We start from the raw sequence: 26,951 nt of genomic DNA, 5'->3' as shown, positions 1-26,951 counted from the left end.
TTTTCATAATTATTTCAGCCATGTATTTATCCATGAGTAAATCTATTAGGAATATTAACTGCTCTTAACATTTAATTATGAAAATATTAAGGAAAATTTGGAAAAATACTACAGATTTCTAAAAAGGATAGGTTACCTAATTTGGAAAGAAGATTTGTAAAATTTTGCTCTACACAAATTAACCTAGTTTGAAATTAAGAGAATGATTTTCATGTTGATGCTGTACATTACATACCCTCAGCAAAATTTCTTTGGCCTAATTCTTATGTTTAGAGGCTGAGGGTAACAAGCCTCTAGTTCTTTAAAAAATATTAAATTTCCCAGAAAGGGAATGCTCGTTTTCTTCCCCAGCTCTCTAGTTAGTCTAAATTGGTAACATTTTAATGGGTCAAGGAATTTAAAATTATCTGTGAGCATTTATCACTTAAGTATAAATAAATATCTAAATTCCTCTTCACTGCCATGTTGAACCCATAATTTTCCTAAATGGAAAAATAAATGCTAACGCTAAAAATATTTGTCTTCAAATATTATTACAACTGTGCATTTACTTCAAACACTAGTTAAGATTAGGTAGAGGAGAAAAATCATTACATACTAAGTTGCAGAGCTTTTTCCAAGCCTTCATAATAACACCAATTTTCTGCATTCCGATCAATCAAGTTTTTGAACACTTCACTGGCTTCTTTTAATCTTCCCAATTTCAACAGCATTTCCCCTAAAATTAAGTTTAGATTCACATTCATTTTACTTAAACATTAAATGCCTTTCTGATCTCATAGATTTCACTAAGCATTATTAGTATAATAGATGTTTATGAAAGACAGAACCGTATGTGCTTCCCTTTGGGGCATGTTGTGCAGTTTACATAACTAACCACAGATTAATTCACAGCTTGTCTTCAGAAATGAACCTTCATTTACACATTTATTATACTAACATTCATTTCTGGCTCCCTTCTACACCCCAAATATACACATAGGATATTTAGTTCTTAGTAAAAATATTTGCATTGTGCACATTTTTATATACCCTTTAAGATCGTTAAAGACTCCCTCTACAGACTGGTAAATAATTCTAATGAAACATCCCTACATTCCTACTGCTAGATTTGAATGTACTCTTTCTGATCAATTCATATATTAAACAATTCTCCGTTCAATTCTCTTAGTTTCCTTTCGACGGCACTAAAATTGGAGAAGTTTAACTCAGTAAAACAAAAACACTAAGTACCACTTCACAGCAAGAAACCACACAAACCAGGTTCACATGGGGGTCACCCCTAAGATTCAAATCCTTTTACTAAGCCACACAAATTGAAAGTAGGCCTGGGAGGGGTGCCTGAGTGGCTAAATAGGTTGAGCAGCTGACCTGACTCCCCACGGGGCATCTGCTGAAGATTCTCTCCCTCTCTCTCCCCCTCACCCTGCTCCTGCGCCCACGCTTTCTCTCTCACAAATAAATACATTGTTAAAAAAAAAGAAAGAAAGTAGGCTTGGGAAATGAGTATCTAAACTTCTCAGATATAATGGAAAACACATCTAATCAAAGATAAAAGGGAGATTCTCAAAAAAGGCTGTATCTCAGCTTCCTATCGCTAAGACCTCCCCTTCCCCAAACAATCTATTTCAAAGAAATAAGCCTTTGAAATGTCTTCAGATGTATTATTTCAGGTTTCATCATCTGGGAGGAGACAATATATTGAAGTAGTTATTATATACTATTATTTTACTATTTATATATATTACTCAAGCTCTAGAGGAAGACTAACCAGATGTAATTTCCAGTTTTACCACTTTCTCATACAAAATTCCAATGTCTACTTACCTATAAAATATCAACTATCTCAGTCTGCTTTTGTGATAAATGAATTAATTTAAAGGGGTTAGCACTTTAACCCCTGGAAGAAAGAAACCAGAACACTAAATTATTTACCCCATTGTACCAAGAGTTTGAAAAATAGTGTTGTTCAATAGCCAAATTATGGAAAGAGTCCAAACATCCATAGACTGAAGAATGGATAAAGAGGTGGTGTGTGTGTGTGTGTGTGTATAAAATAATATTACTCAGCCATAAAAAAGAATGATATCTTGTCATTTGCAATGAGATGGATGGAACTAGAGAGTATAATACTAAGTGAAATAAGTCAGAGAAAGACAAATACTATATGATTTCACACATTATGTGGAATTTAAAAAACAAAACAGATGACATGGGGGGAAAAAAAGACAGGCAAACCACAAAGCCAACTCTTTTTTTTTTTTTTTTTTTAAAGATTTTATTTATTTATTTGACAGAGAGAGAGACAGCGAGAGGGAACACAAGCCGGGGGAGTGGGAGAGGGAGAAGCAGGCTTCCCCACGGAGCAGGGAGCCCGATGTGGGGCTCGATCCCAGGACCCTGGGATCATGACCTGAGCTGAAGGCAGACGCTTAACGACTGAGCCACCCAGGCGCCCCACAAAGCCAACTCTTAACAATAGAGAACAAACTAAGGGTTGCTGGAGGGGAGGTGGGCGGGGAGTGGGCTAAATGGGTGATGGGTATTAAGGAGGGCACTTGTGATGAGCACTGAGTGTTGAATCACTAAATTCTACACATGAAACTAATATTACACTATATGTTAACTAACTGGAACTTAAATAAAAACTTGGGAAAAATAAAAAATAAAAAGAAATACACAAAATAAAGTGTTGTCAATATTAGTATTATTCCCAAAAATTAAATCAGCACTATACATTAACTGGAAGAGCAGAGTATAGCAGTTAAAAATAAGGACTCATGAAAAGACGTGAAGAAATCTTGAATTACTAAGTGAAAGAAGCTAATCTAAAAAACCTACATACTATATGATTCCAACTATATGACATTCTGGAAAAGGCACACCTATAGAGACAATAAAAGGATCAGTGGTAGCCAGGAGCTGGGGGCAAGGAGAAACAAACATACAGAGCACAGAGGATTTTTAGAGCAGTTAAACTACTCTATATGACACTACAATGGTGGATATATTTCTCAAAACCTAGACAAGAGTGAACCTTCATGTAAACTGTACTTTCAGTGGTAATTACCTGTCAATGTGGGGGTTCACTAATTGCAACGAATGTACCATTCTGGTAGGGAGTGTTGATTGGGGGGGAGGGGGAGGCTTGCATGTGTGGCGGCAGAGGGTATATGTGAAATCTCTATACCTTCCACTCAATTTTGTTATGAACCAAAAATTACAAAAATGAAGGTTATTTAAATAAAAAAAGCAGCGGTGATTGACTGGCTCAGTTGGTAGAGCATGTGACTCTTGATCTTGGGGTCATGAGTTCAAACCCCATGTTGGGTTTAGAGTTTACTTAAAAAATAAATAAATAAATAAATAATAGGGACGCCTGGGTGGCTCAGTCAGTTAAGCATCTGCCTTCGGCTCAGATTATGATCCCACGGTCCTAGAATAGAGTCCTGCATTGGGCTCCTTGTTCAGTGAGGGGCCTGCTTCTTCCTCTGCCTGCCACTCCCCCTACTTATGCCTCTCTCTTTCTCTTTCTCTGACAAATAAATAAATAAAATCTCAAAAAAATAAAATAAAATAAAATAGTAAAACAAAAAAAGTAAGGGCTCTGAAGCCAGGAAGATGTGTTTAGAAATTAACTCTACCACCTAAAAGGCAGGGTGACTTTGGGTAAGTCCTTAACCTCTCTAAACTTTAGTTTCCTCAACTATAAAATGGGGATAATCTACCTATGCTGGAAGTGCTAAAAAATTAAATGAAATAAAGCAGTTTAAGCAATTACCATACTCTGAGACACAGGAAAAGTAAATAAACATTAGCTATTATTTTTATTAAGCTTTAGAAGTCCTGCAACTATATGAAACTTTAGTTCTAAACTAATTATTACTTTAGTTAGACATTTTATTATAGTATTGCTCAGAGAATGGTAACTGATGAACAAAACTTTGTTTAAAAAAAAATGTGCTTGACCCATTTCTAACAAGCTATTTATCAGGATCCTGCCTTCGTACCTAGCCCATATTGAAAATAAATGAATCTTGTTTTCATGATGACCCCAGTAACATCATTTACTATTCTCATTGTATTTATTTATTTCATGGATATATATTTGGGGGAGGGGAGAGGAAATGGAATCTGGAGTCAAAACCCCTAGACTCAAATCTAGTACTACCGAGCTCACTTAGCTGTATGACTTTGGGCAAGTCACTTAACCTCTCTGTTCCTCAGCCCCTCAATTCTAAAATGGATGTAATAACCATACATAGTATTATTATGAGGATTAACTTAACAGCTTAACAATAAAAATGTTTTTTTATTATGTAGCAAGTCTTATTTAAATGTTAGAACAGAATAAAGTGCATAGTTTTTGTTCTTTTCTTTAATTGAGACCACTAAAAAAGAAAAAGCAGGTCAACCTACCTTTAATTTCTTCCACCAAAAGTTTATCACATATTTGTTTCTCATACGCTTCTATATGTTCCAAAGATTCCTGAAATAGATCTGCCTCTCTCATCACTTGATTCTGGTATAATATCAGTTCACTATATTCATAGTCTATTTTGTTGGGAGGAACCTGAAAAAAAAAATGAAAAATTATTTTATAATTATATAAAATAGTTATAGATCTTTAATTGCTTACTCAGAAAAGTCATTCACACAGACTAAAAGAAGCAATTACAAAGAGAACAGTGATTAATACATTCTTTAAAACAAACAAAAAGGTGGAATTTCTGCCTACGGCAAAGTAAAGATTCAGGTCAGCAAATCCTATACTCACAGAAAAGTATGAAAATGGTTAAAATTCTATAGAATCTACCAAAAAACTACTAAAATAAAAAAGTTTAGCAGGTGACAGAATACATGATCAAAATACAAAAATCAATTATACTTCCATATACTAGCAACCAACAACCCAAAAATAAAACTAAAATAATTTCATTCACAGTAACATCTAAAAGAAAAAAGTATATAGGAATAAATTTAGGAAATAAGACCTATACATTGAAGACTGAAAGCATGCTGAGAGATATTAAAGACCTATGTAAATGGAGAGACATTTCAAATCATGTTCATGGATCAGAATACTCAATATTATTTTGACAGCAATTTTCTCCAAATTGATCTACAAATTCAATGCAATCCCTATCAAACTCTCAGCAAGCTTTTTTTGCAGAAATTGACAAGCTAATCCTAAAATTCAAATAGAGATAAAAGAAACCCTGCATTGCCAAAAGAGTCTTGAAAAAGAACAAAGTAGGAGGACATGCATTTCAAATTTCAAACTTACTATAAAATAACAGCAATCAAGATAGTGTGGTATTGGCATAAGGAAAAAGTGGAATTAATAAACTACGGCTTATTTATATAATGAAATACCAAAGAGCAGCTAAAAATGGATAAACTGGAGTACCTGGGTGGCTCAGTCGGTTAAGCAGCTGCCTTAGGCTTGGGTCATGATCTCGGAATCCTGGGATCGAGCCCCCTGGTTGGGCTCCCTACTCAGCAGGGAGTCACTTCATCCTCTCCTTCTACCCTCCCCGCACCCCCCTCACCGTGCTCTTTGTCTCTCTCAAATAAATAAATAAAATCTTTTAAAAAAGTGGATAGGGGTGCCTGGGTGGCTCAGTCAGTTAAGCATCTGCCTTCAGCTCAGGTCATGATCCCAGGGTCCTGGGATCGAGCCCCATGTCAGGCTGTCTGCTCAGCAGGGAGCCTGCTTCTCCCTGGCCCTCTGCATGCCACTTCTCCCTTCTTGTGCGCTTGCTCTCTCTAATAAATAAATAAAATCTTTAGAAAAAAATGGGTAAACTAACCCTCCATGTATCAACACACATATATCTCAAGACATGTTGAATGAAAAAAAAAGCATATTGTCCATGTCAATTTTTAAAGACACAAAATAATAGTTTGTAACTTTTATGGACTTAAACATAACGTAAAGGTGACTAGGAACAATCAATACCCATTTCAGAATAGTGGCTACCTCTAGGGACATGAGAGACCCTTATAGCTACTTCTGTAGTATTTCTCTTTTTTTTTTTTTTAAGATTTTATTTATTTATTTGACAGAGAGAGACACAGTAAGAGAGGGAACACAAGCAGGGGGAGTGGGAGAGGGAGAAGCAGACTCCCTGCTGAGCAGGGAGCCCGATGTGGGGCTCGATCCCAGGACCCTGGGATCATGACCTGAGCCGAAGGCAGACACCCAACGACTGAGCCACCCAGGCGCCCCTGTAATATTTCTTTAAAAAATAATAAAATCTGGAAAAATTGTGGCAAAACGTTAATATCTATTTATCTCATGATACACAGTATATATTTTTTGTATTTTTCTATTTTGCATATATATTAAAATGTATTAACATGTTTATATAAAACATAAAGCAATATATATGAGAGACGTAATTCCCACAATCACAAAACTACTTTCATTTTTATGTATTCTTTTCTTTCTTTAGTCATTTGAATGTCGTCAAAATAAGAGTATAAAAATGTTCATATTATTTATTTTTTATCAAGAATTCTGTGTTTTAATTTTTCTAATTATTTCAAAAATTTTTCAAGTTTTTCCATAGGTCCCAAAGACTTTATTTTTTTAAAGATTTTACTTATGTATTTGAGAGAGAGAGAGAGAGCAGGAGGGAGAGGGAGAGAGAATCTGAAGGAGACTCTGTGCTGAGTGCAGAGCCCAACGTGGGGCTCAATCCCATGACCCTGAGATCATGACCTGAGCCGAAATCAAGAGTTGGACACTTAAGCAACTGAGCCACCCAGGTGCTCCCATAGGTCCCAAAGACTTTAATGCACAACTGGGAATCGGGGCAATATAGAAGTCAACTACTTAGTTTGTGCAGGTAGGAGAAACAGAACAAAGTTCGTACTTACTTGCTGAGTTTGTCTAAATTCTTCCAACAGTTTTAGTGCCATATCATAATCTTTTAGCAAATGGTATGCAATAGCATATCCAATCCAGGAAGCACGCTGTGTTGGGCGCAACTGAAGAAGCTGATACCTTGTCTCCTAAAAAAATAATAAAATTACATTAAAAATTGTCTTTTTCTCTTTTTACTTTAACTTTCTCTAAAATATTTATATTTCACCACAGAGCTTTAAGAAAACAATTTAATGCCTTTAATTCCTTTCTAATGAATTGCATGAACAAACATCAGTCCCAAATAAAACAAGTATTTTTTATGTTAGATTATTTAAGTTCTAGAATACTCTGTAATGCTCCCTATAAAGCTGACCTTGGGGCCCATGCTTTTGTGCTGCCTTAGAAAATTACCTTTATGTAACGGGGATTTCTTTTGGTAACTAAGCATCTTAGAAGAGAGACTAAGATACCTTTTTATTCAACTAAATTCTGCTGTTTATAAAATCACTCTATGAAATTATAATGTCTTTATTACATTGTTACAACAGGCCCTAGAAACAGGGCGGACACAGCCAGGGCAAACACTCAAAGGCAGACTGGACCTTTCTAACAGAATACCACTTGCTGCCACTCTAAGACAGCTATCTATGACATGAGGGAGAAAACACCGGAAATTCCACCATAGCTGCCCCACAAGAATCCAAGTATCTTCATCAGCAGAAAACGCACCCTCCCTAAACTGCCCCCACCTCTTCATAGCTCGTATTTGCCTCCAAGTTTTAGGCACGTGCAACTGCTTGGAGGAACAGGGTCTCATGAAGAACACTAGCTGCAGTGAAGTTCTGCAAATGTAGCATTTCATTTCTATTGTGGGAACAGGTGTCAAGTGAGTCCTTCTACACTATATGCCACAAGGAGTAACATGATCGGATCTTTTAAGAAAAAGATATCTTTGAGACAACAGCTTAGACAGTCTCACCCCTCTGCCTTTGTGTGCCTGGTTCTTTCAGGTATATGACATTAAGCTGTGTCACTCCCATCTCTCCTCTACACCACTGCTTCTCTGTCACTTCCCTCCTTCATTGAAGTCGGGGTCAGTTGTTTTCTCTCTGCCAAATCCTGCCACTATCCTGTTACAAGTGCGACACTGTGGAGCATCCATCCAACAACCTAGTATTTTAGAATCAAGATTTCTTCATCTTTTTTTTTTTTTAAGATTTTATTTATTTGACACAGAGAGAGAGTACTAGCAGGCAGAAGGAGAGGGAGAAGCAGACTCCCCGTTGAGCAGGAAGCCCGACTCGGGGCTCGATCCCAGGACCCTGGGATCATGACCTGAGCCGAAGGCAGTCGCTCAACCAACTGAGCCACCCAGGCGCCCCAAGATTTCTTCATCTTTAATGATCTCCTTCGCCCTGCTTTGTGGACCCACTCCTACAACCACACCCTAGACCTTACTGCCCCCCAGAAATCATAAATTCAGATAGCTAACTCTCTGGCCAAAGCTCTTACTCACTGACATTCCTACCCTTGTTCTGGGCTACCACCAGTACGTCTGGGTCCTTAGGTCCTCCGCGTCTAACCACCAGCTCTTGTATCTTCATTTAGTTCACTACCCCTTTGAGCACGCAATGTCTTGCCAACATTCTTAATTTCCTTGCCTCATTCCTACAGATAACTGATTCTAACTCCCACCACACTTGGGCTAAAAGAAAAACCACACGATCTGGAAGAATGACACCATTACTAAGCTCAGCAGCATGCTTGAAACCTCTGCAAAAATCTAGGCACCAGGCATAAGGATTTATGTGGCAGTAGAAGACAAAAGTAAACAGTAAATGAAAGAACTTAACTTATTTAAAGGGAATGTTAAGAGTTGGTGGGCTCCTTCAACATGAGAAAGGGATAATGAACAATCAAATCTACATAATTTCAGCCTATGCTCACCTCATTTTGAACCCCCACATCTTTTTTTTTTTTTTTAAAGATTTTATTTATTTATTCATGAGAGACAGAAAGAGAGAGAGAGGCAGAGGGAGAAGCAGGCTCCCAAGGAGCAGGGAGCCCAATGCGGGACTCGATCCCAGGACACTGGGATCATGACCTGAGCCAAAGGCAGACGCTTAACCATCTGAGCCACCCAGGCACCTGAACCCCCACATCTTTAAATTATGCCTGTTGAAAAACATGTACACTTAAGACTAAAGTACTTACTCGATAACCTTCAAGGTCTCTCATTTGGATCTGCAACAGAGAGAGATCCCTCAAAATTTGCAGATTATCTTTATCTAATTTGAGGGCATTTCGATAACACTTAATAGCTTCATCATACTTCTTATCAGAACGCTGCAAGAGTCCATACACATGCCAACCTACTAAGTTAAGGAAATAGAGACATTCAAGGATACTAGCATATACTATGCTACATACCTAATATAAAGCTTACCTTAATGACGTGGTAAGTTGTCTGGGATTTATTTCAGATCATCTGGGGTCAGAGAAAGGGGGACAGTGAGGGGGTGGTAAAAGATGAAACCAGATTAGCCTTGACTGACAGCTGTTAAATTACTGAAGTTGGGTGACGGGCACACGGGGGGTGCCTCATTCTACGCTCTCCACTTACACGTTTGGTATTTTCCATTATGTTTACATAACCTTAGAAAATTCTCGGTAAAAATTCTTCACATTCCCTACCCTTTACCCCCTCACTTTCCCACCCCAGCACCTCAACAGTCACTTATTCTTCATTACTATATATACAAAAATTGTAATTATCTCTTCAAACTAGTTTATATTCAATCAATTCTAAAACAACATGTAATCATCAGTTAATTCACTAGTGATACTAAAAACCACAAAAATGAAGTTTTTATTTACTGTAGATTAAAGTCTCAGCATATCCTGGAGCCAAAAAAAACCTATCATACTTACATGCCCTCTCTCTTCATTCTGGGGTAAGCACTGAGATAAAGAAATAAGTATTTCGTATTTCGAGAGACTCCTAAGCTAAATATGTGAAAGCACTACCTAGACTATTGATGTTCAATACTGGCCAATAGCTAGATGAATGAAATGTAAAAAATTAAGGGCAACATGTGAAAAGATTGCAAAAAGGCATATAGATAGGCAAAATGGAAATGAAAATCAATTTTGATGATCTATCTTTAAAAAGATATTTTTGTTTTTTCACAAACTGAGATTCCAGCCAATGAAAAATACAGTAAGTATCTACTGAAGTAACAGCTATGTCCCTGTGCAACAGAAACCCAATTGAAGAACCAATATCATACTTAATGCTAAATAAAATTTGCTTTAAAACAGGTTTTTTTTCTGAATTTTTCTTCCAAAATGTCTAAAACAAAGTTTATGGAACACAAATTTTACTATACAAGTAAGTCATTTGGAATGACAGGAAAGTATCACTCGGTTTACAGATATGTAAGAAAAAAATGGGTTTCAAGTCACAGATCAGTTCCTTTTCTCTCACACTAAGCACAACTGAAGTAAAAAAGTACAAGGTTTCCCTTTCAACTACTGCAATAAACAAACAAGGGGTAGGGAACAGAAGAAACTATTACAAAATGTTGATAATTATGGAAGCTGAGTAATGGTACACGGAGTTCATTACATTTTCTCTTCTATACAAAATTTTCCAGAGTAAAGGTCTGTTTTTTCCTGAATTAGAAAACCCTACTAAGTGGAAAATAAATGAAATGATAGATTTCAATTATTGCAAAAGGATACAGACATGGCTCTTGACATCATTACGAAGTCCTTTACGAACAAATTCATACGCTTCTTCTTTTTTTCCTAAACAGTTCAATGTCAATCCTTTCATAGCCAAAGTCTCTGAAAAATATTTTTTAGCCTCTATTTACACACAAAGAATTCAAAATATTCTCTTAGCACTATTTTTTTTTAACTCTCAGTACTATTTTAATATGACATCTGCCAAGGCTTGTACTATTCATCTTTGTAATCATATAACTAGAACTTCTCTCCAAATACAGAAAGTAAAACTACATTTAAGTATTTATTAAAGTGTAGCCTGAGTCCTTTTCTGAAATCCCTGAGGCTGGGACTGAGTTCCTCAAATGCCTTCTGCCCTTTAGAAGACTGTACAAAGGGGGCGGAGATTATTCTGCTGAAAAAAAGTAATACAGTAGGCACCCAAGTCCTGCTGTGTTAAATCTATGGCAGTAGCTGCAGAACTTTCATCCAAGATCAATTCTAATCACCATCCCATTTATACCCCACAAAAACAATCTACTTCAGCAGAGAGATGCACACAATGTAAAAATCAGCTTATTCAATATTGGAACACACTTTATTTTTGGCAATAAGTTTATTCCAACTAATTCTGGTTAGGCTAATTAACAACAGTTTGCATTTCAAGAGTCTAACAGTGGACTGCGGGAATGGTAACACAAAAATATATTTGAGGCAGCTAATGAAAGATGGCTTAGAATGAAATAATTCTCTGAATAAATCCACAAGAATTAGACAAGAACAAGGTCTTCAAATGATCTCTGTGGACTCTGGTCATCAGAACATGGTGATCCAGCAGCCCAGGCCCCTATAAACATCTGCATTTATCTGTTTTCATACAATGAACTTCCCTACAAGCTGCCATGTGGATAAAGGTTCTGTAGAGAAAAAACTTGAAAATAGGCTTTATGCTTCTCAAATTTTATGAACCGAAGACTTCTTTCCAGTTCCTTCAAAGAATGTTTAAAATGTTATCTGAAAGCTGAGCAAGGTCAGCCTACTTTCCCAATAAGATGGTCTCAAGAATTACCCATGTCTAATATTCAGAGACCCTAATTGGCGGTGCTCTGCTATAGGACCATAACTAGCATGTCTGACCTTACCTAACATCCTTCAAACAAGCACCGGTCACCAGTGAAAAAGGATGAGACAAGCAAATAGAGACCTAGTAACACCAGTGCTGGAGAAACAGCTCAAGATAAGCAATCTAATGGTAAATCAATAGTATCTAATTTATTTATACATAAAGGTCAGCAGATATATAAGAATGACATTTACCAGAGAATAAAATACATGTGACTGTATCTTCATACTACTTCTGTACTGCAGATATTGTCTTCATTTCACATACATAAGAAAAGCATAAACTTAAGTTCTACCCAAAGTAATAGATGAAACGAAGTCTCTACAAGTACTATTATATACTCCAATTATTCCCCAACAGATCAACCAACCACTTCTCATTTAAAGTGAAGATGGTGCACCCACCTAAGCGTAATAAAAGGAAGGTAACCTAGAACAAGACTGATATGATGCATGACTAAAAATGTTTATATGCTCTAATAGACAGCTACAAGGTCATGGAATCTGGGAAGTATTCTTCTTTCACCGTTAGGAATCTTATCTGTCTGATCCTGGAATTAGATTTCCCCAAAGCAGTCTCTCACAGATGAGACAGTACCTCCATGTTCAGCAAATTTTGGATTCGAAAGAATCATCTTGCAAAACTTGAGGCCATTTTTGTACTGCTTCTGTTCATAGCATTTCTGTAAAGAAATATGAACAAAATTATTTAATAAAATGAATATATAGGGAGCAACTTTTCTTTGCATTATATAAATTCGAAATTCAAGATCCAAAATTAGATCTAAAACATATGTGATGGGAAGGTGTTATATCAATTTCTATCACTTATAACATGAGGTATATTTTTGTTACCTACTTCTTGCCAAGTTGTTCTAGTATGAGTATTTTCACTTTTATAGAAAAAAAGGGAAAAAAACCCACTTAATGAAAAGGGAATTTAATTGTCAGCCAATACTGCTACAACTTTTAAAATTCAAAATCCAAAAGCGAAAAATATGTGATAACAACACAGAAAAATACTAGGAACTGCATTATGTCTTTGCCACTTCAAAAACGGAACCAAGGAGGGCACCTGGGTGGCTCAGTTGGTTAAGCGACTGCCTTCGGCTCACGTCATGATCCTGGAATCCCAGGATCAAGTCCCACATCGGGCTCCCTGCTCAGCGGGGAGTCTGCTTCTCCCTCTGCCCTTCCCCCCCCTTGTGTGCTCTCTCCCTCTCCCATTTTCTCTCTCTCAAATAAATAAATAAAATCTTAAAAAAAAAAAAAAGAACTGAACCAAGGCATACACACATACACACACACACACACACACACACACACACACACAAGCAACTCCTACGTGTCCAGATAAAACTTGTTATATATCTCATAGGTATCCCTCAAGATAAGTGTCATTACCTCCTCCCTACAGATGCAAAAATTGAAATTTTAAGAGTTCATAAAATTTGTTTATAAATACCTCAGCCTACTTGCAAACTCTGGTCTGATTCCAAAGACCATGATCTTTCCATCACTAGGCTAATACAAGTGTGAGCAACACCTTTCTTCCTAAATACCACTGGCTAAGTAATCAGCACCTGTCCACCACAGCCACTAATCACAAGAACATCTCATCATCTTCTATTTACCCTCCCTCTTATGTTGCCATGGGTTTTCTTTCTAGTACTCAACATGCCAAGTTTGTGCCCACCTCAGGGCCTCTGCATGTGTGTTCCTTCTACTTGAAATGTTCTTCCCCAGATCTTCCTTACCAGCAGAATTTCATGTATCACCTGCCTGACCACTCTATCTAATACTTCCAGCCTCCCACTGCCCCACACACACATATTCTCTATCATATTATTCCATTTTCTACACAGCACTATCATTCTCTGAAATTCTTATTTGATTACTTACTTAGTGTCTATCTTCCTCACCATACTGTATGAGCTCCATGAGAACAGAGATCTTGTCTATTTTAAACGTTGCTGCATCCTCAGGGTCTACATAAATTAGGACTGCTCAAAAAATAGTCTACGAGGTTTAAAGCAAAACAGTACCAGCAAAGAAGGAGGAAGTGGTTAATCTTTGCAGCAGGGGTGGAATGTGGAGGGGAGAATTAGAAAAGAGTTCATAGAAAAAAATGTTTAAATTGAGGCTTCTTGGTTGCATCTGGGGAAGGGAACCTAGTAGCTGGGAGACAAGGATGGGAGAGAAACCTGAATTTCGAATCATCTGAATATATTCCCATTCCTAAAATATTTAAAATAAAAATAAAGGGGCACCTGGGTGGCTTAGTCGGTTAAGCGTCCACCTTCGGCTCACATCATGACCTCAGGGTCCTGGGATGGAGCCCCATGTCAGGCTCCCTGCTCAGTGGGGACTACGCTTGTCCCTCTCCCACTGCCCCTCCCCCCTGCTTGTACACTCTCTCTCATGCTTTCTCTCTCTCTCAAATAAAATCTTTAAAAATAAAATAAAATAAAAATTAAAAATAGTGTTGACTATAGGAGTTCATCTGACAAATGACAAGAAGAAAAACAAGCAGAAGGAACCACTGGCAAACAGGAAAAGAAGAGAAATATGGGGGGCGCCTGGGTGGCTCAGTTGATTAAGTGACTGCCTTAGGCTCAGGTCATGATCCCAGGTCCTGGGATCGAGCCCCACGTCGGGCTCCTTGCTCAATGGGGAGCCTGCTTCTCCCTCTCCTTCTGCCTGCCACTCCCCATGCTTGTGCTCTCTCTCTCTTTGTGTCAAATAAATAAATAAAATCTTTAAAAAAAAAAAAAAAGAGAGAAATATGGTTTTTTTCTGACTTACCAAGTGATCTGGAAATACTAATAATCATACTACCAATAACAGTAATAATAATAGTTAATACTTTTGGGGAGCAATTACTAGTGTCAGGTACCATTCACTTAATCCTTATTTAAATCCCAGGAGAGCCTATGAAATACAGGTTCTCTCCAATTCAGATGGAGAGAGTGAGGCACACAGTTACTGAGTTTACAGAGCTAATATGTATCAGAGCCCTAATTCAAACCATGTTGTCTGTCCCTAGCAAGCAAGTATACAGGTTTAAAAAAAAGTGTTAAAGGAATATATTATACTTAGTACAAAATTAGATTCTAGTTTCAACTTTGCTACTAACCAGAGAACCTTAGACACTTAGTCATTTACCATTCCTGGGTTTGGTTGTTTCATTGGCAAAAGAAAGCATGGAGTAGCTCCAAAATTCAACAAAACCTAAAGCTAATAGCCAGTTTGGGGAATAAGACAGGCATGTACAAGCCGTGCAGAACATGGAATAAGCTAGCTACTAAATTTGTATGGATGTGTTTAAGTACATTCATAATTCATTTTAAAAAAATGAATACTTGGGGGGGGGGGAGCACCTGGGTGGCTCAGTTGGTTAAGCATCTGCCTTCAGCTCAGGTCATGATCTCAGGATCCTGGGATGGAGCCCTGCAGCTTGGGCTCCCTACTCAGCAGGGAGTCTCCATCCCCCTCTCCCTCTACCCCACCCCCCCTCCTGCACTCATGTATGGGAGTGAGCTCTCTCAAGTAAAATAAAATAAAATAACCTAAAAAAAAAAAATTTTACTATTGGTGGCAGAGCACTTTGGTCCACCAACCAAACTTGAAAAATAATTTTAATAGAGATTTTGTCAGGGAGTTATTGTAGCAAAATTCTACCCACATTTATTGTGAGATGCTAAAATCACTCACTTTTGCAGCACCCTCCTAAATTCATGTAACCTTATAATAATTATTACATACCCAGAGAAAAACATGTTTAGCATTTCCCAATTTATTTAGGGATTAAGTTAACTCAGCAGCAGCTGTAACTTTTTGTAACTAGAGTATAATAAATCATGTAATTGTTTTTTTATAATCTACTGATAACACGATTTGAACTAGAAAATACCAAGATAGAGTGAAAATAAGTGTTCCGTCATCCTTTAGGGATAATGCCAAACGTACTTAAATCCAACCAACAACTTATAGATGAGCCTGAAGGGGGCAAAAAGTTCACTTCTCCAAATCCACCCTGTGAAAAAATAAGGGTATGGAAAAAACGAAACTAAAATAACAAAAAACATACAAAACGCCCAATGAAGCAATCTGCCACAATGCTTTAATTAGAATTTTTTTGTTTTTAAACTTGTCTCGTTATTTGCTCAACACTAAGTACCATATAAAATTAGGACTTAAAATGTTAATCCCATCTACTAAGTATCTTTTTAACATTTTGAAGAAGCATGAAGTTTCTATTGGCTTGAAAGAGAACAGCTGCTATGAATTCCTACCTACCACTGGTAACATTTAAAACTATTCTAAACTTAGTATTTTATTTATAGAAAAGGTAAGCATATAGTCATATAACCGACACAAGCTCTAAATCATAAATTCACTCTTAAAATCTAAACGCTTATATTCAGATGAAATGACAGACTAGAAAAAAACACTACGTACAACAGCAGTTTAAAATCCACAGTCTCCAGTGCATGCTGAGAAAAGCAAAGGCATGTTGCCTCTCCTCCCTGGAAGAATGGAACCTGGGAAACAAGGGAAGGCACCGGGGACACGGGCACACAATCTACGGAAAACTTTCCCGGCCGGCAGCGGCCATCTCTACCGGGTCATTATTCAGGTTTCTGCTTGGAAACAAAGTAAAGGCTCCCCTCCAGAGTAAAATCAGCCAGTCCGCGCGACTTTGCCGAGTCAGGACCTGAACGAGTTCAAAGCGATCAAAGAGCTGTGTTCGACTTTATAACTTGGAAATGCAGTTCAAGTCGCTTATTCGCTTCTTAAAGAAGGCAAGTACAGTACACCAAAAACAAGCGAAGTCTCTCGCGAAGGGAGGCTTGGCTTCCTAGGGTTTAATTTTCCCATCACCGGTATAAGTCGGAGCCCCACTCCACCATACGATCGCCCCATCTTTAGCAGGTATCGGCGCGCTCTGTGCAATGGGTTAAGCACGAAGCAGTGAATGAACACCCGGCCGAGGGGAAAAGAAACACACGGGAGGATGGGGGGTGGGGGGTGTGCAGAGGTCGCGAGTCTGGCCGCAGAGAGCCGCGGAGGCCACGGGGCTCAGCCCCGGGCCGACGCGCCCTGGCCCAGAGGGACTGCGGAGCGCGGCGGGGGCGCGGCGAGCGGCCGCAGAGGGACGAAGCGCGCGGAGGGGCGGCCGGCCGAGGCGAGAGGTCAGGTCGCCACGGCTCGGAGGTAAACAAAGAACGGAGCCCGGGCCGGGCCGAGCCCGGCTGGTGAGAGCGCCGCCGCCGCCAGGCCGCTCGCCGCACCGCGCAGGGTCGGGAGTGCGGCCTCGGCCACTCACCAAGATGCGCTTGAAAAGGTTGCTCTCCTTGGGCGGCAGCTGCACGTTCGGCATCGCGGCCGGCGGGGAGGACGGGTGCCCGGGCGCTGCGTTTCGCGGGGGTGGGCACCGGGGCGGGCCGCTGCTAAGAGTCGGGCAGCGGGCGATGGGTCAGTTCATGGCCTGGAGTTGGGGCCGGGCAGGCCGCTGGGCAGGCCGCTGGGCAGGGCTGGCAGTGGAAGGGGAACGCGATCCGGACTGGACACGCGCGGCTCCCGCCCTGCGGACCGGCGAGCGGCGGCGGCTCCCGCGCGCAGCAAGATGGCAGCCGGAGCCCGTCCCCTCGAGCGGGGCGGTGTGCGCCTGCGCCGGGCGCCCCGCGGCCAGAGGCGGCGGGGGACTCCGGGCGGCTGGCACCGCGGCGTGCAGAGTGTCTGGTCGCTTCTGTCACCGGCCCCTGGGCGCCCCTCCTAAGTCACTGATTGTTCTGTGCTGATTGCTAAGCTTGCGGCCCAACAGAATGTGAGTCAGACTTTTTTTGATTTCTCTCCACTCAGGAACTTAAACAGTGCTTGGGCTCAAAGTAAATTCTTGATTCAGGACGAAACTTGTTTTCCTTCTTTTCTCCTCCACTTAGACTTTGAGAAAAGCCTTCTCTTTCCAGTGCGGACCCAAGACAGATTCACAACGTATGTGCGGTCCTTGGACGGGCCTTGAAATGGACTAATGTGAACGCTTGTTTGAAATGTCAGAAAAAAATACTGCCCGCAGTTTAGAACAGCCTACCGTTGGCGGTGAAAATTATGATGGTTTTATGGGGCCATTGAGTCTCCAAGTCTACCTACCCTTTCTCCTCCGAAAGTTCCCCTTCATACAAGCCATATAATAAGGAGAGAAACAATATTCAAACCCAGGATCTTCCAACTCTGGGACGCTGTCATACCCAAAACGTAGCCTGGTGATAGAAATGTGTGAGTCTAGACTAAAGATAGGCATATCCATCGATGGCAAGCACAGCCATGCATACAATGTAGGTTTAATATTAAGGACTATGTAAATATTAGGTGCATAAACTTATTTATACATGTTCCGGATCTTAATTTGGTCATATTTGTGTGACTACAGAGGAATTGATGCGTAAGTGCATTGAATGGGCTGTAATCAGAGCTGGGTTGGGGCTTATTGGAGCTTTCCTTTAGCCTGAGTTTGTTTGGAGATGGAAGAAGGTATCACAGGAGTCTTTTACCCTTGATCTTAGCCAAAAGGCCGAGAAGTCTTTTAAAATAGGGAAGGGCTGGCTCAGTCGGTGGACGATGTGACTCTTGATCTCGGGTTGTGAGTTCGAGCCCCATGTCGGATGCAGAGATTTTATATATACATATATATATTAGAAAAATAAAATAGAGACAGGACTGTTATTAAAAGGGGGGTAGGTTCAGAGGGCCCTGTGTGTTCTGGACAGACCCCAGGCTCCTCAAGCTACTAGAGAGGAATTGGCAAGGAGAGCTTCATGGGAATTTAGCTGAGCTGTACCTGAACTGGTTGGCGGTAGTCTTCTAGACAACAGAGCAGGGCAGAGGGCGCTCTCAGCACCCTCATACCCAGCCACGTCCATAGTCCTTACCCAATGACTCTCCTTGGACATGGACTTTTCTGGAATGTACCTCATTCCGCCGGCTCAAGCTATTCTACCTCACCTCAAGGCCGATTTCAAAATGACAAATTGAAAAAAAAAAAGTGGAAAAAAAGCATAGTGCCAACTGTAAATATTTTGGAGGCAAGTAATGTTTATCTTTTAGGAAAGTTTCCGTGGACCTAGTACAGCCTGACTCATTACAAATCATTAACTGTCTCCATTCTCTGTGGTAGCTGCTGGATCTTCACCATGACCTGGCCCCTAAATCAGGCCGCTGGTGCTGGTTCTTCATTTGCACTCAGCAGCTTCCCACCCACTGCCAACTTCCCTTCCTCAGCCTCCCCAGCATCTCCCAGCAGTGCAAAGGAAACCTGCAATCCCAAACACTGAGAAGTGGGTAGTTATAAACACTCATCTTTAATATTTTTCTCATCTGCCTTGCACGCACCATGACATGTGAAGCGCGCATACCTGGTTGTCTACATTAGGGTGGGAGTGAGGGGAGAGGTGAAGACTTGAAAAGAATGTCAATAGTGGGGACCCCTGGGTGGCTCAATCTGTTAAGTGTCGGACTCTTGGTTTTGGCTTAGGTTATGATCTCAGGGTGGTGAGATCAAGCCCCACATTGGGCTCCATGCTCAGCAGGGAGTCTGCTTGGGTTTCTCTCTCCCTCTCCCTCCTGTGCACGCGTACGCACTCTCTCTCTCTCAAATAAATAAGTAAATCTTTAAAGAAAAAAAAAGAATGCCAATAGCGTTGCTGGTAGTTGTCAACGTAAGTCTTAGAGTGTGTAAAGGATGTAATGCATGCACAGTCAGAAAGCCTGGATTAACCAGTGGTTATAATTTTATTACTGACTTCCTGTTTAGTCTGGAGCAAATCTTATTTCTACCTTTCAACAGAAAATGAGGTTATAATAATACTATTGTAATCTTTCAGAGCAGGATTGTGTGAATGTAATGCTTTATCATTTTTAAGCCCACAGGAAAAAAATCAAAAAAAACCCCACATGCATTGTAAATCTGAGTTCACTGTCTCTCAGGAAGAATGCTGAAGCCCGATTGGGGGCATCGTGGGCCTCCACCAAATGTTGCTTCCTGGTGCTTCAGGCCAGGTGTACCTCCTTTAGAATTATGCATACGGTACAATAATAGCAACAACATCTATGAAGACCTTTTTGCATATATGATATGGGCCAGTGATTCTCTTGCTAAGCTTAGTAGACTCAAGGAAAAAAGAATCTAGAAAAGGATGGCCTCCAGCCCATATACACAGCATATCTTATAGAACTCGCTGACATAGTTTGCTGCTATGCCTACAACCAATTGCACCATGTAATTAGAGGCTGATGGGAAAAGAACTCATCAGGTTGCATAATGCATTACACCTCAGATTCCCTAATGTGTCTAGTTTTGGAGAAAGCAAGAGTACTTCATTCCTCCCTGGAACTCGATCCCATCTCCTTTGGCTTTTCCTGAACTTTTATTCATCAGTTGCTCCCCCTGCTGTTTGCATTTTCTCCCTCCTTATATAGCTTGTATTCTAACAATAAATCAACAAGATCCTCCTATCCAGTCATTCCAAATGGCAAGATTTCATTCTGAGGGTTGCTGGAGTGGTGGGGGGTGGGAGGGATGGGGTGGCTGGGTGATAGACATTGGGGAGGGTGTGTGCTATGGTGAGCGCTGTGAATTGTGTAAGACTGTTGAATCACAGACCTGTACCTCTGAAACAAATAATACATTATGTGTTAAAAAAAAAAAAAGGAAGAAGATAGCAGGAAGGGAAGAATGAAGGGGGGAAAATCGGATGGGGAGACGAACCATGAGAAACTATGGACTCTGAGAAACAAACTGAGGGTTCTAGAGGGGAGGGCGGTGGGGGGAGAGGTTAGCCCAGTGATGGATATTAAAGAGGGCACATACTGAATGGAGCATTGGGTGTTATACTCAAACAATGAATCATGGAACACTACATCAAAAACTAATAATGTAATGTATGGTGAGTAACATAACATAATAAAAAAATAACATATTGTGGATAGTTTCTGAAATAAATAACCCTTAACAATTTAAAAAAAAAAAAAAAAGATCCTCCCAGACTGGGAATTCCTGGGGAGGAAATAAAACAAGGTCATGTGAGGGCAGTGGGGTTTGAGGGAAGGACTACTTTAAACCACGTACTCAGGAATGACCTCTGGGGAGGTGATAACATGTGAACAGACCTGAAGAATGAGAAGTGAGTTAACAAGGAAAAAGCTGGGACAGCATATTCTAGCTGAAGGGAGCCACATGCAAGTGCCCTAATGCAGGGACAAGATGAGCATGGTCAAGGCATAAAAGGGACAGGTAAGAACTTCAGTTATGAGATGAAAAGCGGTTCAGTTGAAAACGTAGGCCAGTTTGTGCAGGGATGGCCATCTCAGGCAATGTGGTTTGGTTTGGTTTGGTCCTAAGTTCAGCAGGAAGCCATCGAAGCACCTTAAGCAGGAAAGTGGCATGATCTGATTTCTTTTTTAAAAGGTCACTCTTCGGGCACCTGAGTGGCACAGCCAGTTAAGTGTCTGATTCTTGGTTTCTGTTCATGTCATGATAATCAGGGTCAAGGGATCAAGCCCCATTTCCGGCTCTACGCTCAGCATGGAGTCTGCTTGAGATTCTCTCTCTCTCTCAACCCCTCTGCCCCTCTCCCTGCTTGTGCGCGCACACACACACACGTTCTCTCTCAAATAAATAAATAACATCTTAAAAAAAATAAAAGGTCACCCTGGGGGTGCCTGACTGGCTCAGTCCATAGAGCATGCAACTCTTGATCTTTGGGTCATGAGTTGAAGCCCCACATTGGGCATAAAGCCTACTTAAACACACACACAATTAAAAGGTCATTCTGACTACCTATGGAAAATGGACAAGAAAGATAATGAGGTTTTTTCTGGGAAAATGGTAACTCTATTTGTTCCTTAAGATTTGGCTTCTGCCTCCAACAGTCTTCTGAAAATGTTGTCTGAAATCTCAAGAATGCATTTGTTCAATACTTAATTACTGAGCACAATGTGACAAGCAGTCTTCTAACAAACAAAAACATCCACCCTCATGAAGCTTACATGTTAAGGATCACCTAGCAGCCAACTCTTAAAGATTTTTTTCAGTCCGTGGTTGACCACACTGTCCTCCTTAACTTTTCCGCCTTAGGTCACCAAGACCCTGAAGAATCCTGGGTTTTCTCCTCTTCCCAGTCACTCTGTGGGTCCTCCATCAACTCTTCTTCTTCTCCTAAACATTGGTTGTCTAGACAACTCTGCTTTCTTTTTCAACATCAGCAATAAAATATGTTCATCGAGTACCTGCTACTCACCAGCAAAACCAGCAGAATTAATAAATCTTCCTGCTCCCATAGCTTCCATATTAGCACCAAACCGATTTCAAATCTTGTCTCTAGTTTCAAGCCTTCTTTTGATCTCCTAGCCTTTATTCCCACTTTTTTGTGAAAGAGCTCCATCTGTGGGTCTTCCAAGCATTTTCTACTTGGACATAAAAATAAAACTTAACCTTCCCATCAAACCAAGTCCTGACTTCCCTATTTTTATTAATGACGGCACTCCTGTAGTTAAAATTCTCTGATCACCTTGACTCTTCTTCATTATTCCCCACATCCAAGTTGCCTAGTCATTTAGATGCTAAATCTGTCGCGTTTCTTCCTTTCCTCCCCTGATTTTCATTCCCTCTCCACCTTAAAACTAAATATTGCAAAAATCCCTAACTGGTGCCTCACTTTCAGACTCTTCTCTCCATTTCATTTTGCACATTGCTTCTAGATATGTCCATGTGTTGTTTCTATCCAAAAATCTAAATGGGTCTCTCAGTGTATCAAAACTTTTGTTTTATTGCATCAAAACTTTCAGTGGCTCCCCATTATCTAGAACTCAGTCTATTCCCAGGTTTTTCTTTCCCTTTGCTCCTACAATTACCTTATATAGCAGGGGAACCAGTGGCTATAACAGGTCCAGGGTTTTCTAAATTCCATACTCTTGCTCAACCTAATAATTAGAGATTGTTCTTTCAGTGCCTGTTTTTTTTTTTTAATCCTTCACCTCAAATGTCAGGACTTTCATAAAATCTTTCTAAGTCTTTCCAGTGGATCTGATCTCTCTTTTCTATAAATTTACATAGCACTTTGTCCTTCTTTTAGGCCTTTGTCTTACTGTTTTATGTTTTATAAATTGTAAGTTGTCTGAAGGCAATGGTTGTCAACCTTGGCTGCACTTTTGCATCACATTAAGAAGCTTAAAAAACTGGGATGCCTGGGTGGCTCAGTCATTAAGCATCTGCCTTCAGCTCAGGTCATGGTCTCAGGGTCCTGGGATCATGCCCTACCTCGGGGTCCCTGCTCGGTGGGAAGCCTGCTTCTCCCTCTCCCACTCCCCCTGCTTGTGTTCCCTCTCTCGCTAGGACTCTATCTGTCAAATAAATAAATAAAATCTTAAAAAAAAAAAAAAAAGAAGCTTAAAAAACTGATGCCCAAGTCCTACCTCCAGAAATACTGATTCAGTTAGGGTGGGGTGGAGGTTGGGTTTTAAAAAATCTTCCCAGATGATCATAATATACAACCAGAGTTGAGAACCACTGCTTCAAGCCATTCCATCCTAATCCGGGTTTAAACATGCCTCCCATTCATCTTGAGGTTAAATTTAGATAAGGCACAAAGACAAACAAAAAAACCCGTGTCACCAAAATTCAATTTGGAACCCTAGGTAAAAGCCACAGAGTGCTGATAGGCCCACAAACAGTAGATGTGGTTGGCCACAAACAGTAGAATTGGCATCATTTAAAGCCTCTGGGTCAGCACAGAAACATCATGACACAGAGTTCTCTCAAAACCATCGCCAGATTTACACCACTCCAGGCATCTCACTTCTGTTGTATGCATGTTTATTGGTTTTTTGGCTCTCTGCTTTCTCTGCAAACTCCTCCTACTACTGTTCTCTGGGCCATACTTTCCACTGGGCTTCATCCTCAACCCCTTTACTGACCACTCTCTTCCTCCTCGTTTGAACTGCTACTCAACCCTTCACCAAGGACCTTGTCTCTCATTTTGCATCTTCCTCTCCTCACATACCGTAGGTGTTGGTGGGGGGAGAATCAGCATTTTTTCCCATCCCACTACCTCTCCCAAATCATAAGACTTCACCTTTATTTAAGGAAAAGGAAATTTATTTTGAGTCTGTAACCACCAACTCTATCATTCTCTTCTTCTTTTCATCTTGGTCACTTTCCTTCATTTGTTCATTTGCCAACTGACAGTCCTTTCAACTTCACTCATAGTATCCATCTACTATGATTCCAGTATCCATGTGGATGATTCAAAATCCTAGCCTTTGATAAACTATGGTACATCCAGACAATGGAATATTATTCTGCACTAAAAAAGAAATGAGCTATCGAGCCATGAAAAGACATGGAAGAATCTTAAATACATATCACTCAGTAAAAGAAGCCACATACTATATGATTCCAACTATATGACATTCCAGAAAAGACGAAACTATTGAGACAGTAAAAAGATCCATGATTGCCAGGGGTTGGGGGAAGGAGGGATAAACAGACAGAGCACAGAGGATTTTTAGGGCAGTGAAAATATTCTGTATGATACTATAACTGTAGATACATGTCATTATACATTTTTCCAGGCCTAGAGGGTTTTGACCAAATTTTGAATCAGCGGCACTTGCCCTACATCTCAAATCGGAAATTCCAGGAATCAACTCTTATTTTTCTAATTATTTTTAAATTACCAGAGATTTGCCAATATTCTTTTGAACTCTAAGGAGACTTCCTACAGTGGCGTGGTATACCTGTTATTGGAGGTGAGAGCCCAGCTTGTGGGATTAGTAGTCTGCCAGTGTAACATTGAGAGAAGTCTTCATTTACTTATTTATTTATTTGGGGGAGAGAGAGTGTGTGGGGAGGAGCAGAGGGAGAAGAACAAGTGGGTCCGTGCGGAGTGTGGAGCCCGACACCGGGCTCGATCCCATGACCCTGAGATCATGACCTGAGCCAAAATCAAGAGTCAGACGCTTAACCGACTGAGCCACCCAGGCGCCCCTTGAGAGAAGTCTTTTTGCCGTTGCATTGAAGCTCCAGCATCCTGCCTTTAGCAGGAAGCCAAAAGCTATAGCTCTCAGAGGGTTGTTCTATATACATCTATAATTTCTGATGGTAGTGACTCCAATCAGATTCTTTTGGGGACAATCCATGTTCTGATGACAATCTCCTATCACTCTTTAAACAAACATTTGTTGATTCCTTTGTCAGTGCCATTCACTCTTCAAGATGCAGGGGATCTAGGTTCACTCACCCCCTCTTCTATCCTCCATACACCTATTCTTCAGTTGCATCTCACTTGCCAGTGTCTGGATCACACCATTATCTCCCTGTCTATTCACTCATTCAACTCACAGTGGTTGAGCACCCATCTGCACCCATTATTTTCTTCTTTCTTCTCTTCTCAGCAAAAACAGTGCCTTCTGGCCTTTGCAGAATTAATTCCTCCATCTATGCTTAGAAGGGAATACATTTCTACCTCCTTTGGAGATTTTACTGCTCTTTCCTTATTCTCTCTTCTCTTCTTAATTACTGTAATCATTTAGGGGCACCTGACTCTTGATCTTGGAGTTGTGAGTTTGAGCCCCATGTTGGGGGTAGAGATTACTTAAATAAATAAATTACTGTAATCGTTTCATAATAACTGTTATTAAACACTTACTCTGGTCCAGGCATTATATGTAATGTGCTATTTTGTATTTAATCCTCATGAAAACCCTATGACAAAAATACCATTATCCTACTTTTACAAATGAGAACTGAAGTTTAAAAAAAAAGTAAATTTGCACTAAATTACAAAATTGAGAAGTAAGGGCCACCTTGCCGAAGCTCCTGCACTTAGCCACTACGCTAAACTGCGTCCCGCAGCTAGTTTCCGTGGATCCTTGACCAGCTTCCTTCAATTCATTTTCAAGGCCACCTATGTTCCTGGGCTTGTGGCCCTTTTTTCCATTTTCAAAGCCAACACCATAGATTCTCTCTCATCTGACCTCTGTTTCCTCCCCACATCTTCATCTTCATAAGGACTCTTGTGATTACACCCACCAAGATAATGCAGGGTAGTCTCCCCATCTCAAGATCCTTAACTTAGTCACATCTGCAAAGTCCCTTTTTGCCATGCAAGGTAACACATTCACAGATTCCAGGGATTAGGATGTGAACATTTAGCCTACCATGTGATCTTGGTAAACTATAACTCTACTGACACTTATGGCTTAAAATCCTTCCAGGGCTTTTAGGAGAAAGCTCAGCCTCTTTACCGAGGTATGCGAAGCCCTTTATGATTTGGTTCCTGCCTGTCTTTTTTTTTTTTTTTTTTTTAAAGATTTTATTTATTTATTTGATAGAGAGACAGACAGAAGAGCACAAGCAGAGGGAATGGCAGAGGGAGAGGGAGAAGCAGGCTCTGCACTGAGCAGGGAGCCCGATGCGGGACTCGATCCCAGGACCCTGGGATCATGACCTGAACCGAAGGCAGATGCTTAACCATCTGAGCCACCCAGGCGCCCCTCCTGCCTGTCTTTATAACCTCACGTCTCCTCACTCAGCCAGACCACACTACTGGTCATTTCTCATCCTGAGTATATATCTGTGATGTCCTTCCTCTCTGTGCCTAGCTAACTCCAACTTGTCCATCAAAACTCAGATTACACATCATCTCCCAGAAGCCATCCCTGCTCGCTACTCCAATGTGGCTGCACCTCTTCCACATTCTCAGAACGCTCAGTACTCGCCTCTCGTATAGCACTCCTCACGCTACATGTCTTACATGTCCATTTCCTCCATTAGACTGAAGTTCCTCTGGATTGGACACAATGTCTTATTTGACTGTGTATTCTCTGTACTTTACAGTTTGGTGCTCAATTAGTCATCTCCTTATAGCACAAAGCATCATTGCATCCTACAGATAGCAGAGAGTCAAAAACATATTAGTTAAAATGAACTACAGTTGTTTTTACCTCCTCAAGAATAGAAAGATAATTTATTATCTTATACAAAAGATGCTCAGAATTTGGGATCTGTGCGCTGTTCCCCAGAACTATAAAATCCGGTGTGAACAACACATTGCTAAGTATAATACAAGAAAAGATTTAGCAGCATCACAAGAGACGTAATTGAGATCACTTGGGAGCTCATAGGGAGGCAGAACTAACCGTGATTAGGTGGATGAGCTGATCTATA

The 26,951-nt window shown here is 40.4% G+C and overlaps 2 protein-coding genes across 9 annotated transcripts in view; one reads left to right on the top strand and one right to left on the bottom strand.

The window, feature by feature from the left end:
• Nucleotides 1–17,368, bottom strand: part of NAA16 (N-alpha-acetyltransferase 16, NatA auxiliary subunit) — a 65,158-nt gene extending 47,790 nt beyond the window's left edge. For 3 of the 7 annotated variants that reach the window (XM_036119165.2, XM_036119191.2, XM_078070304.1), the window contains exons 1-7: nt 17,055–17,366; nt 12,324–12,408; nt 10,619–10,723; nt 9,089–9,246; nt 6,886–7,020; nt 4,420–4,573; nt 599–718 (exon numbers count right to left, since the gene is read on the bottom strand). In XM_036119165.2, coding sequence (XP_035975058.1) covers nt 599–718; nt 4,420–4,573; nt 6,886–7,020; nt 9,089–9,246; nt 10,619–10,723; nt 12,324–12,408; nt 17,055–17,108 — 811 coding nt within the window. In that variant the 5' untranslated portion in view covers nt 17,109–17,366. Of the gene's footprint in view, nt 1–598; nt 719–4,419; nt 4,574–6,885; nt 7,021–9,088; nt 9,247–10,618; nt 10,724–12,323; nt 12,409–17,054 lie in introns of all 7 variants that reach the window. The other 4 variants (XR_013446937.1, XM_036119156.2, XM_078070302.1 and 1 more) reach the window with 4 other exon arrangements.
• Nucleotides 16,788–26,951, top strand: part of MTRF1 (mitochondrial translation release factor 1) — a 65,116-nt gene continuing 54,952 nt past the window's right edge. Inside the window, exon 1 of one of the 2 annotated variants that reach the window (XM_036119252.2) lies at nt 16,788–16,942. The gene's annotated coding sequence lies outside the window, so the exon portion shown is untranslated. Of the gene's footprint in view, nt 16,943–17,423; nt 17,556–26,951 lie in introns of those variants that run through there. The other variant, XM_036119244.2, reaches the window with a different exon arrangement.

The sequence above is a fragment of the Halichoerus grypus genome, chromosome 4 (assembly GCF_964656455.1).
Source record: "Halichoerus grypus chromosome 4, mHalGry1.hap1.1, whole genome shotgun sequence".
Lineage (NCBI taxonomy): Eukaryota > Metazoa > Chordata > Mammalia > Carnivora > Phocidae > Halichoerus > Halichoerus grypus.
The sequence above is the reverse complement of the archived record's forward strand: the minus strand, read 5'-3'. Positions and strand labels throughout refer to the sequence as shown.